This window comes from Dermochelys coriacea, chromosome 2 (assembly GCF_009764565.3).
Source record: "Dermochelys coriacea isolate rDerCor1 chromosome 2, rDerCor1.pri.v4, whole genome shotgun sequence".
NCBI classification, from domain to species: Eukaryota; Metazoa; Chordata; order Testudines; family Dermochelyidae; genus Dermochelys; species Dermochelys coriacea.
Window position 1 is genome coordinate 45319458 of NC_050069.1, and position 13689 is coordinate 45333146.

Here is a 13689-nt window from a genome sequence, read left to right on the forward strand (position 1 = left end):
TGCCTTTGCTCTCCTTATCTACCCTCAAATCACAATCAACATGGTACAACTTCTGTGTTTGCTTTTCATGCTGGTTATATATACCAAATACCGTATATAATAGGTCACATTATTTTTTAAAAAAAGTTAGCATTAAATATCACATGTAGTCGTATATATCTTATAATTTTTCTTTCAGAGAGAACCCCCAACCAATTTTCATTTTTGTGTTGGGTGATGATGAAAACCATATATAATATTATCTGATTTTATATATTTTAATGGAAAATTATAGAATTTAAGGTAAATTTAAAACAAAGATCTTGAAAATGAGTAATATTAATATGTTAGCCATGTTGTCTTCATTCGTTGGCATTCTTTCCATCTTCCAGTTCTGAGAGATGCTTCTGATCTGTATTCAAGTAGATAATCGCCCCTCTAGAGCAGGTATAAAAACAGTGTTTTATTTGTAGTTTGTACATCGACAAGGCTAACTGCCACACAATGGGAGGCATTAAAACCCTCTGCAGTATGTTTGCCTGAGGGGGTTTTCTTCTTTTAGTGTCAGAAGGGTAGAGATTCTTTTTTGATTGCAGACATTCAGTATTTTTAAGTGAATATAGTATATTACATTGAACAGAAGTCTGAATTTTTAAGATGTAGGACAGCTTGTATTGAGAGCCCCAGCAGACCATATACTGAGAGCCCAGTAAGAAAAAGAACGTTGCTGTTGCTTTCTCTATCATATCAGACTTGGGTCCACATGCAGTAAAGCATTTAGATACATACTTAACTTGGGTAATCCTACTAACTCCAGCGGGACTACTGACGTGCTTAAATTAAACACATGTTGAAGTTCTTTGCTGGATCTGGGGTATGTGTCTGACAATAACAAGCACTCGAACTTTATTCATGTAAGCTCAAATTCAAATGTTTATGCATATAAATGAGATGGGGTAGAATCCTCCTTTGTGTGATTGCAGAGTCCATATGTTTTGTGGGGCTTTGTGAGAAGAGATACAGAAACCCAGGTAGACTTCCCCTCTTCCACATGGAACCAAAGTCTATGGCTACTTATATGCAAATGTCATGTAAGTAACATATTTTATTGGGTATATTAAAGAATTACTATAAAAAGGCATTTTAATATGCTACAATCAATACATTAATAAAACATTATATACACCGATAAACACAAACACACACACACACGGATAAGTAGATAGATATGATATATAATATACTATTACACATGAAACAGATATGTCCTTTCTACATGGACTTCCTCCATGAGTACCTATTTCCCCACACCATGGTTATATTTTCTAGTGAAGGCATTAATATTTTCAGTCTTGAATCTTAACATTTTGTTCATCAACATCTTTACATCAAAATATATGCAAATTCCAGAAAAAACAAAGCTTAATGAGGCCTTGATGTTGGTTGCAGCTCCCAGGTGCTATTAAATGGATGCACAGGGGCTCTGTGGGGGTTCTGGGTTCAGGAGGAATGGGATTCTGCAGGGGGATCCAGGTGAAGGTCGTTGGGGATCAGTGGGGGGGGATGTCTAGGTGTGGGAGGATGGGTCTGGGTGTTGGGAGAGTGGGCCTTGATGGAGTGGGGGTCTGAGTGCAGCTGGTTGGGGCTCGGTGGGGTGAGGGTTCAGATGTGGGAGGCTCATCTAGGTGCAGGGGGGTGGGACTCATCCAGTTGGGGGTTCAATTGCGAGGGCTCAGCAGGGAATGATCTGAGTGGAGAGGCAGGGGTCCGAATGCAGGGGGTAAGTGGCTAGGTGGGGTGGGGGGCTTCATGCAGGTTGTTGGGGCTTGGCCAGTGGGTCTGGGGAGGGTCCAGATGCACAGGAGTTGGGCAGACGGGGGAGCAGCTCCCTGTGCAGTGACGCCTCCCCCTGCGGCTGCGGAGCAATGTGGGCAGGAAGCGACAGGGTGGGTGTGTGCAGAGCTTCCTGTAGCTGGGGGATATTTCTGGGAGTGAGTCTGATCTGGCCCTGGCTGCTCCTTGTAGGGGGTGAGGAAGTCCTGTCCTTCCCCACCCCTATCCCAGCTGGGACTAGCAGCTGAGCCCGGGTAAGAGCTACCAGCTGGGGCATCCCCATCCCCTCTTTCCATGGTGATTTATCTTTCTGCTGGCTGCTCCAGGTGCACGAAACGATGTGCCTGTGTAGCTGGGGAGGGTCATGTGACTGCTCTTGCAGCTTTTCTTTGCTTCTCCATCAGCAGTAATTTTTCTGTGGGGGACATGAATTCTTAATACGCACAGTGGCGCAGAATTCCCCCTGGAGTAACGACTTGAGTGAGAGTGGGAAACAAGCCGTTTATTTTTGTACAAATGTCCCCTTTTTTATCAAATTTGACTGATGTGAACATCTTGATTTAAATCCTACCAGAATTGTATTTTAATTAAAATAATATTTTTCTCACATGATCAAAATCAATCGTTATATTTTAATCCTTATCTTTAGTATTCGGTGTCTAATCAAATATGTTAAACTCTTTTTTTGAAGAATCAAAATGAAAATATTTGATACTTAATTTGTTTTTCATTTGTTGTGGATTTTGAAATGAACTAAGGAATATAGAACATTGAGTTAGAGTGCTGTGTATTTTTGCTGTTCCTAATAGGTAAAATCAGAATTGCTCTATTGTGTGCCATAGGCACAATATTACTAACAGATAATGGAGTTTCTTCTTTGCCTAAAGTGGTAGGTGTCTGACTGAAAGCAGTAGGATATGAGTTCTAGTTCTGTTGCTGCCAGGAAGTTCTGAGTTATCATGCAGCATAGTGACGGCAGCTGTGACATCTAGTTGGCCATGGGGTTTGTTGTAGCACTTCGTTCTGTTGTCCTTGTTTAATGTATTAGTTTTTTTGTCACTAGCAACGTTTTCCCACTGCACTTGTGGATCATTATGGTCTCCCTCCTTTGGCTAATTTAACTCAATTAAAAAACTGTGGTTATTCAACTGACTATGAAGTTTATTGACAAAAGACCTATTTAAAGTCCATTGAAGTCAGTGGAACTCTTTCCATTGACTTCTATAGATTTTAAATCCGACTCGGAGTTATAGACTGAGTTAAGACTCAGCTGCCTTTATAGTTTGAAAACATAGGCCTACATTGCCTAAATAAAAAAAGTGTGTTTGCCTGTTTGGGCATCCATTTGTAGTACAGATGGATAGCTACATGCAGATGGATAGCTACATGTATAGATATTCGGTTAGTCATTATGAGTATATCCATATTGATGCATGTGTAAATTAGACTTAGATGCTAGTGTCTGAAAATTTGGCCCATAACATTAGCATTCTGCAGGGAGTCCTTTCAGTCACAAATTCTTAATTTCTCTTCTGTCAAATTAATAATTACATTTCAACCTTTAATTATCTTTAATGTTCACAATTACTATATGCTAATGTTTAAAAAACTTTATACTTATACTTTATAGTTGAAGAATCAAAACACATTATTCAATACCAAGTATCATTTTCATGGAATTTTGCATTCATGCAGCTTTTGGTATGTACAGTGGAACCTACTTAAGATTTTATTATTGTTATTAATCATTTATATAGCACCATAAATGTACAAAGCACAGTGCCATGTGCTTTATAGTCCCTATATTTATTTTTTATTAATTTTTTTTTAGTCATTCACGATATGTTTCTATTCCATTAATGAAAGGGACAGTATGATCCCTTAGATGGCCAGAATAATAATCTTTGAAATTCCCATGAACAGTAAAACAGAACTGTATTTCAAGAGTAGTGAGTTAAATTCTCTCATAGTCAGATCTTGAATGGATATTCAAACAGTTCTTTGTCTATAGCTCTCATTAATTGTCAAAATCAGAAATATATTATTGACAATGGAGGGTGATATCAGCCACTTCTTCATCTTGGATAGTGGTCAAGATGTGATAGAACAGGAGAAAAAAAGATAAAGCACTCCTCTTGTGGTACAAGGAAAGAGAAGGGGGAAAAAAGACCAAAGAAAAAATTCCCCTTTAAAAATCTGAAAACAGACTAAAAAACAAAATATCATTCAAATCACTTGTACATGATTTTTTTTTTTAAAAAAAAGCATTTTTGTAGAAGCTGAGAGCTGGGAGAAAGCTCACATTGATTTCTAATGACCTGAAACTACTCCTTAAGTCTTTTTTAGCAATATCTAAAAGAACAGTGGCAAACTCTTTTAGATGGTTTTTAAATGGTATATAGTCATTAGAATTCCAGGAACCTACACAGAGTTTAGAGTTTGTACAGCACTTTATAATTGTGTAGAATTCAGGTTAAATAAAGAAACAAGAAAGGAGGCTCGATCCTGCACCAACTGACATTAATGAAATTTTGCTATTGAGTACCATGGAAGCAGGACTGAGCCCATACTTTGTTAAACGGTGTGAATTATTTTGGGAAATAATAGATATATTTATGAGTGAAATATTTCTGTTTTAAACAGGGGTGACAATTTTCTCTTCAAAGTATTTCGTGAGTTAGAAAGATTCCAGATTTTTTCTTTCTAGAAATCTGATCTGATGGTTACGTTTGAAACCATTCCTGCAGCAAGATTCATAAATAATAAATATTATCTCTTATTAATCCATATTTTAGCTTAACTCTGGCTCATAGCAAGCTACTTCCTTAGGGAATGCAGAATTCTTTACAATGGAAGGTGATGAGCCACAGCTCCCAAGGAATTAAATTGTGAAAACAATCTTGGTTTCGTACATGCTAATATAGATCTGTTATTCCCCTTCCACATTTATCACAACACATTTTAAATTGTGGCTGATCTTTTATGCAAATAGCTGTCTTATTAGACATTGTGTCTGTATGTGCTAATGTCTCTATGGGTTTCTCAGGAGTTTGCTATCTAACCATCAAAGCAGTAGAAATGAATGATGATTACTGCATGGCTTTGAAGAACAAAGAAAAGTCACAGCGTTTTAGAGGTTCTAGATGCCTGAATCAGTGACAGTTTGAACCACACAACTGAACAGGAATGTCTCTGTGGCTCACATTAAATAGGCCAAATATATATTTTAACTATTGGGAAATAATTTTTCTGCACTCTTGTATTTTATTGGCAGTGCACTACTAAAACTGTAAGCATCTTTCACAGATAACATTTTGTTACAAAACATTCCTAGGCTATTGAAAATGCAAAAGGCAAGTCAAACGTTGTTTCTAACAGTGGAATAAAATAAGCAAAAAACTAGATTTTGGTGTATAAAATTTTGTATTATCTACTTTGTTAGTTGAAATATTAACTTTATTTTCCATTTTCCACCATTGCCCTGGTGTAAGCATTATGTGGGAATCAGTTGCCTTTCTTCCCAGCTGGGTTATGATTTTACGGGAAATAGGGGCAAGAAACTGAAAAACAAAACAAATGCAATTCTTTTTCCTTAGTTTCATTCAGCCTAGTATATGCTATAGATACCTAAATGTGGGTTATTTACTGAGTTAAATGTACTTAGTGTATCAAAATCTTCAGTTAATGTTAATGGAGTTACTGTGTATTTGCACTGATATAATGGGTGGTGATTTCTGGCCAGTACTGTCAGCAAAAAGCAGAATTGGGCCCCAAATGACCAAATGGACAAACAGTGATAATAACTGCTACATTGTTTGATGCATGAATAAGCCCCGGGGATAATTTCTGGGACTGTGCTTTGAACCTGGCTTGAAAACAGTTATGCCATTGACAATAGCTCATTTGACAAACTTGTCTTGGTGGTTTAATATATATTTTTTTGAAGATGGATTTAAAGCCAGATTTTGGCTTTTGGAGTAGAGGGTGAATTTAATCCATTTCCAGCATCCCACTGCACCAGGTAAACCACGTGGTGTTACTTGGTGGGGAGAGAAACATACAGAGGGAGCAGCTGTATACAGCGTCTTAGTACCTCTTATATACCACTCAGCTGGTTGTTTGGGGTTGGCTAGAAGGGTTATTGGAACCATGATTGTGTGGATCTAGTAGAGAAAAGTGATACCAACGTGTGAAGAAGCTGTGATTATTAGTGGGAATAGCAGCCTCAGAGGGACGACTGTGTGCAGGTCCCTAGCCTGCCTGCAAGTTGGGAGGTAGATTCCAAACTGCTCTAGTCTATTTGGAGTTCTCTATACAAAAGGTTGGTTGATTAGATTTTGGAAGGTGATGGGTGAATTTCATCCTTGCTGTTTTAATTTTAGAACATCTGTACGTTTTGATATATTACTCTGAAAGTTTTAAAAATAATGTTAATAGAGAGATAGTGGATTTAGACTCTGGAGACCTGAGTTAGGTTGTAAATTTGTAGTCCCCATTTGTGCACATCCCAATTACTACACATGTATAATATAATCTGATTTTTCATCTCTGGGCAAGAGAAACCTGGAATTGGAATAGCAAGTGTGAGGACTAAGGTACCTCAGTTCTGGACTGAGCTGCAATCCAGGAAAATCCATGTGGTTCCCTTTTTAGAATTTTCTCTGAATTCATCTGTTTATTCTCTACAGTGGAAGAAAATGAGTCAGACCAACACTTCTTGCTGATCCCAAACATGTGCATAGATCTTGGGGTATCATCCTGGGGTCGGGGTCCATCCATGTGGAGTTCCTGCATTTCTGCAGCAGCTCTGCGTCCCCTGGTGCTGTCTGTGGCTCTGACAACATGGCACTGTCAAGACTCTCCAATTACTGTTCTTGAGACTCCCCTTTAAGAGCAAGGAGGGTTAATATAAGAAATAGAGGAAAGTTAATACAGGCTCTGATGGTATTTATTCTCCTCTGGTTTTGCTGCTAGGTGAGGTTGGAGGACAATCAAAGTGACTCCACCTACTATCTACCCTTTACTCACTTGGCGATATCTAGAACTATGGACAGGCGTCCCTGGGTGGCAGGAGAATGAGGCACTGCTGCTGTGAAGGCAAGCAGACTTCCCCTTCTACTTTGGATGGGGGAGGTAAGTGCATGGAAGGCCTCTTCATGTGGATCTCACAAGCACAGTCTGGCCCTATATCTATATGAGCCTGCATATTGCGTTCTCTCTTACTAGCTCATATTCTTGTGCACCCAGATTCTGTGGGGATGGGCAAATAGAAATCTGAATAATAGCAGACTTTAAGTTCAGTCAGTGATTTATCGAAGAAAAATAGTTTTACTAAAAGTGATTTCAACTATACCAAGGTTCATATTGGATGGCAGCTTGTTTTGTTCAAAATTCTTAAACTGCGTTTATTTTGTTGTTCAAACTAATGAGTTCTATAAAATATTAATAAACCAAATTATAGAAAAAGAGTACTTTTAGAATTCGTCTTGTAGTGTTTGTAATATTGATGATTAGTTCCAGTATTTCGTTGTTCTTCTTCGAAAGACTGTACAAGAGCGTTGCCTGGTGGCGAAGGTACCAACACACATTCCTTCACCTCTGCACCATGTGGGAACATGGGATGCAGCAGTTAGTGTTCCGTTCAAAATGGTACTATCGCGGGGAAAGCCGCAAATGATCTCGGCAGCACCCCCTTCACAACAGATTGGTAGGTTTTTAACATGGTGAAAGTGAAGTAATCCCTTCCCTGTCCCTTTTCAGGGACTTTTCTTATAAAGCCATGTTGACTTATAAAGCAAGACATTTTTCAGCCCATGTTAGATGAGCTCGGCTTGCTGATCAACATGGAGAAGTCCATCCTGTCTCAGGTTCAAAAAACAGATTTGTTGGAGCTACATATGAGAGAGCTGTGGGCTGGTTGTGCAAAGTGTGCTTCATTGAGGAAGCATCATGGACATGATAGCTCACATTCCAAATTGAGTCTTATCCTCCCTAGATTGGTGGATAGGTTCTGCTAACGTTTTCAAGGGAGTTCCCTTTGCCCAGCCTCAACAATCTCTCATCTTAGTCATAGATGCCTCGTACCAGCATACTAGTTGAGGGGTGGGACTCATTTGGGTCTGCTACAGACACAAGATCTCTGGTCTTCCCAAGATCTCAGTCTGCATATAAATGTCAGGGAGTTGCAAGCTATCTGGTTAGCTTGCATGGCATTTCTTTCACAAATCAAAAGGGGTTCATTGGTTATGACCAATGATACAGTGGCCATGTTTTATAAAACAAAACCAAACCAAACCAAGAGAAGCCTGGTCTTCACTGCTGTGTCATTTTAGCAGTTCTACTTTGGGCCTTCTGCATTGCCAATTTCATAATCCTGAAAGCAGTTTACCTTCCAGGGATCCAAAATACATTGGCAGATCGCCTAAGCAGGCTGTTCATCAACCACTGCAAGTGGCCCCTTCACTCAGATGTAGCAAGGTCCATTTTCCAGCTCTGGGGAACTCCCTAAGTGGATCAGTTTGTAAAAAAAGACACCAGTTTTGCTCCGCAGTGGGCTGCAGTCCAGGTTCATTGACTGATGTGTTCTACTGCCATGGTCAGATGAATTCCTGTATGTTTTTCTTCACATTCCTCTCCTGCCCAAAGTTCTGTGCAAAATTAAGCAGAACAAGGCTCATCTTATGCTGAGGGATGGCCCTCTCGGCACTAGTTTTTGGAGCTATTAAACTTATCAGTCCCCCGTTGTCATTCCTACTACACATGAACTTGATTTCACAGAATCAGGGTCACCTCCCATCCCAATCTGCAGACCCTTCTCCTGATGACTTGAAGGCTTTGTGGCTAGTGTCTGAAGAAAAGTTATGTTCTAGGGTTGTTCAGGAAGTGCTGCTAAATAGTAGAAAACCATCAACTAGGAGTACTTTTTTGGCTAAATGGAAGAAGTTCTCTGTCTCGGTCAGAGTGAAAAGAGCTTCTCTGGTCCTGAGTCCTTTGTTTCTGTTCAGCACATAATCTTCTGTTCCTAAAACACTAAACATTGGCAATTAGTTCAATCAGTGTGCATTTAGTGGCTCTTAACCTTCCACCACTTGTTGAAAACCACTCTCTTTTTTCAGCCTTATGGCTGTAAGATTTTTAAAGGGCCTGGATAGACAGTTTTCACAGGTGCAAAATCCTGTTCCCCCAGGAGCTTGAATCTAGTCTTAGAAAAACTGATGGGTCACCCCCTTTGAACCTCTAACGACCTGATCCCTATTGCACCTTTCTATAAAGGTGACATTTTTAGTGGCTATTATGTCAGCTGGGGAAATTGAGGGCATTGGTATTAGGTCCTCCATATACAATTGTCTATACAGACAAAGTTTGCATTCGTCTCCACCCAAGGTTTCTTCTCAAGGTGATTTCTAGTTTTCAGATTAACCAAGCAGTCTTCTTACCAACCTTCTTTCCAAAGCCTCATGATCATAAAGGTGAGGAGAGGCTTCATACTCTAAATATTAGAAAAGCTTTAGGGTTTTTTTTGTTTTTGTTTTTTTATCTAGAACGGACTAAACCTTTTAGGTCTTGGACACAACTGTTCACAGCATGTGTGGACAGGATGAAGGTCTGTCCTGTATCCACCCAAAGGATCACATTTTGGATATCTATTTGGATAGATGGTGAATGTGAAGCTTCTGGATAGAGTTTTGGGTCAGTTGACTAGATCCCAGATAGCCTCTGCAGCCTGTCTGGCCCATGTTCCCATATTAGACATTTGCAAAGTGACAACCTGGTCATCATGGCATATGTTTGCCTCTCACTATGGTATCTCTTGATAGTCTAGAGACATTGCTAAGTTTGGACAAGTTGTCCTGTAGTCTCTGTTCAAATAGGCTCTTGGCCACCTCCAGATTGGAATGCTTTTGAGTCATCTGTGATATCACTTGAAGAAGAAATGGTTACTAACTTTTCCATAACTGTTGTTCTTCAAGATGTGTAGTGCATGTCCATTCCATGACCTGCCCTTCTTCTCCTCTCCATTGGAGTCTGTCCGATAGGAAGAAGCTGAGGGGGGTCAGTGGTGGTTCCGCGCTTTATGCCTGCATGAGGCAGCAGAGGGTGATCGTGCTGCCCCAATGGGTACTGCTAAGGGGAAAATTCTGACAACTGTGCATTGGGGTGGGGTACACATACACCTACAGCAGAGAGGACGTGTGCAACACATCTCAAAGAAAAACAGGTGCAGAAGGGTTAGTAACTATTTCTACTCTGTATAGGTTTATTCCTTTTGTATGGAATTTAGATAACTATTTTACTCGTTAAAGACTTTGATATGCATAGAATTCATTGGTTTGTTTAGATAATTCATTATTTAAAAATAATGATGATTTTTCCCCCCCCTTCCTTACTTAGTGGTTTTGGACTCAAAGGATGGGTAGAAAGGATGCCTCTGCCACAAGAACTCCTATTGAGCAATACAGGAAACAAATAGGTAAGAAATACAGATTAATGTCTCCTTTTGGGATGCATCCTGTGTACAGTGTTAAGGGCCAGCCCATTCAGCAAAGACTTTAGACAGAAGAAAAAAATGCATGATTTTAAAAGAAAACATTGTGATGTTTCACTCCATATTCTTTATGAAAATATGCTTGATATGAATGACATAACTGAGATGTACTTTATGCAAGATGGGTTTTGTAAGATATTATTGGAAAGGTTATAATTTAATGTATGTGATTATCCAATTTGTATGCCTGTATCATTTCTGTATCTGAAATTAGGAATATTGACTATGTATCTGTATTTCAACTATGCTATTTTGGGTGATGCCCACTGCTAGCACTTCAGGTACAACAGTGGAAAAGCCAGACAGGGCTGATGAGCCATCATTGAGGACAATGGAGTATGAAAAGGCTTGGCCTTCTTGCGGACACTCCATACTGCCACTGATTCCTGGACGCTGTGATACTACAGAGTCAGGTGGTCTTGTTACCTGATACTAAACATTACCTAGGACTTCTTGTAACTTTCCACTGGAAGGGAAAGGGGGGTCAAGTTTGGGAAACAAAGGATTCCCACCATATGTAAATCCTATTTAAGGGTGGGACTTCTCCTCTCCATGGTCTGTCTGCACAAGAAGAAAGACTGCTAAAGCCACCTGAAGTGAAGGCTGGGGGAGGAGGGGAAATCCAGACTGAGGCAGGGGTCCAGTCTGAAAAGGAATATAACTGGGAACTCTGAACCACAGAAACTTTGCAACCTGCCTAAAAACATTTAGGGTGAGAATTTACATTTGGTAACCTTTTTTTTTTTAAGTATATTGAGCTTAGCTTGCCTATTTTGCTTTATTTGGTCAGTAAACTGCTTTGTTCTGTCTGTTTATATCTTATCTTCACTTAAAATTCACCTTTTATAGTTAAACTTATTTCTTTATAATATAACCCAGTTTATGTAATTTCTAACGGGGGGGGGGGGGGGAGAAGTTGTGCATATCTCCCTCCACATTGAGGGAGGGGACAAATTTCATAAAACCTTTGGGAATGTACCCCTTAAAAGGAGAGGGCATCAGAGTGTTGGGGCAAGCCCCTAAGGCTGAATTTTTCCAGAGCGGATCTCTGTCCTCTGTGCAGCTGGGTGTGGCCCTGCCTGTGTGGTTGGCTGGAAGAGGCTTGTGAGCCTAACCCAGCAAGGCCAGGTTAAGGGGACCCAGGTTGGCAGAATAGGCTGACTCGGTGGCATCCCACCACATCGGATGACACCCCAAAGGGCCCAAACCCATCACAAACATATTTTATGCTTGCAGATGTCAGTAAAACATTAAGAAATAATTAGATGATACTCCTTATTAGGTGAAGCTTTGTCTTATTCCATCTCTATATGAATATATATGCCTGGCAAATTTAAATTTAAATGTGGTGGTCCAGAGCTATTTTTTAATAAATATTGGGTGGTGCAAGACTTTGATATTACTAAATTTAATCAGTTACTGAACACTTTAAAATAAAAACAGTAAATACAATGTTTCCCCTTAACTTTCTTTTGTTATGACTCATTTCCTGTGTAGAGGTAGAAAATATGCAGAATACACCCCCCCATACAACTGGTTTCCTAAGTATGAATTTAGGTGCTTACCATTTGTATCCATTCTTAAAAATTCTCTACTTCTGAAATATTATAAGAGACAGACCCACGTTTTCAAAAGTGGTTGCCTAACGTTAAGTACATTTTATCCATAATTAGTCATTTAAGTAAATGGCCTTATTTTAAAGTTGCTGAGCAACCACAGCTGCCATCTAAATCTGCAGGAAAGACTATGTGATTGTATAAAAATATTGGGGCTCACTGGGCTGGGGGGTGTGACGTTCCCCTCTGGTGTTATCCTGACCGGTGATCTGCTTGGTCTCTCTAATCCTCGACTCTGGGAGCCAGCTTTACCTTGATCAGCTGTGAGACCCCCCCAATAGCCAATATCTCCGGTCCCAGACACTAGCCAATATCTCTGGTCCCAGACACAACCCTAGGAACCTCTGTCTTACAGTGTCCAGTTACGCCCATTGGATGCTGCAAGCTTATACGAGTTTGTCAGTTTAACAAATTGATATATAACAGGCTTGTTATCCCAAGGGGAGCCTCTGACATGCTTCAAACCAAATGCAGTGTTTCAGGAAGAATAAACAAGCACATTTATTAACGATGAAAGATAGATTTTTAAGTGATTATAAGTCAAAGCATAACAAGTCAGATTTGATCAAATGAAATAAAAGCAAAACACATTCTAAGCTGATCTTAACGCTTTCAGTGCTCTTTCAAACTTAGATGCTTCTCACCTCACACTGGCTGGTTGCTCTTTAGCCAAGTTCTCCTCTTTGATCAGTGCTTCAGTTGCTTGGTGGTGGTGTCTGTAGATATAGGTGGAAGAAAGCGGAAAAGCATGGCAAATGTCTCTCCCTTTTATCATGTTCTTTCTTCCCTCTTAGCTTTGCCCCCTGAATTCCCCTTCAGATTCAGGTGAGCATTACCTCATCGCAGTCACAAACTGGCCAAAGGAAGGGGGAGGTGACTCACTCGAGAGTCCAACAGATCCTTTTGTTGCTGTCTAGGCCAGCATCCTTTGTTCCTGAGAGGCTGGGCTGGGTTTGTCCCATACCTGCCCTGATGAGGTGTAAACTGCCTCTCTGCTCTTGGAGAGTTTTTGCTTGGGCTTATTTTAAGCCATGAGGATACATTTTCAGCCTCATAACTGCATCATGAGCCTTCCGAAGACATCCGACATGACAAACTTTGCATTAGATTGTACACAGTCATTTTACAAGAATGAACGTGGGGGTGCTGGGTGTTCCCCAGAGGTACAGAGCATCACAGGGGTGTGGGTGCAGGGGGCTCAGAGAGGTGGTCCAGGTGCAGAGGTGGGGGACGTGGTGGGGAAGTCTGGGTGCAAGGAGTCTGGATGCAGGGGGTGGGCCTCATGGGTGGGAGGTCTGGTTGTGGGGGTGCGGAGCTTCCTGCAGCCAGGGGAAGTTCCTGGAGTTGGATCTGACCCAGCCCCAGCCTGTGCAGGAGAAGAGGAAGTCCTGTAGCCCAGCCCATCCAGAACTAGCAGCTGGAGCCCGGCACATGATAGGAGTCACTGGCCAGGGCATTTCCATCCCTGCCCTTACCTGGCTCTAGGTGCACTGCAATAGAGAGTGAGAGGGACAGACTCTGACATGCATGACTAGTCCCACCCCATCCCCTCAGATGGTGATTTATGTCTCTGCCAGGTGCTCCCGACACCCGAACAAGATGTGCCAGCTTGAGACCGCTGTCTGAGAGGGCCGCATGAATCAATTATTCTGTGGGGAAAGAATAAAATCTGCGGGGGACATTAAATTCTGCGTTTATGCTGTGGTGCAGAATTCC

The 13689-nt window shown here is 40.7% G+C and overlaps 1 protein-coding gene across 1 annotated transcript in view; it reads left to right on the forward strand.

Annotated features, from left to right (window-relative positions):
* The window catches only part of TRIQK (triple QxxK/R motif containing), a 94955-nt gene that overhangs the window by 13148 nt on the left and 68118 nt on the right, over window positions 1-13689 (forward strand). Inside the window, 3 exon segments of the mRNA XM_038392788.2 lie at window positions 6787-6945; window positions 10204-10216; window positions 10218-10282. Of these exon segments, the coding sequence (XP_038248716.1) occupies window positions 6888-6945; window positions 10204-10216; window positions 10218-10282 (136 nt within the window). The 5' untranslated portion in view covers window positions 6787-6887.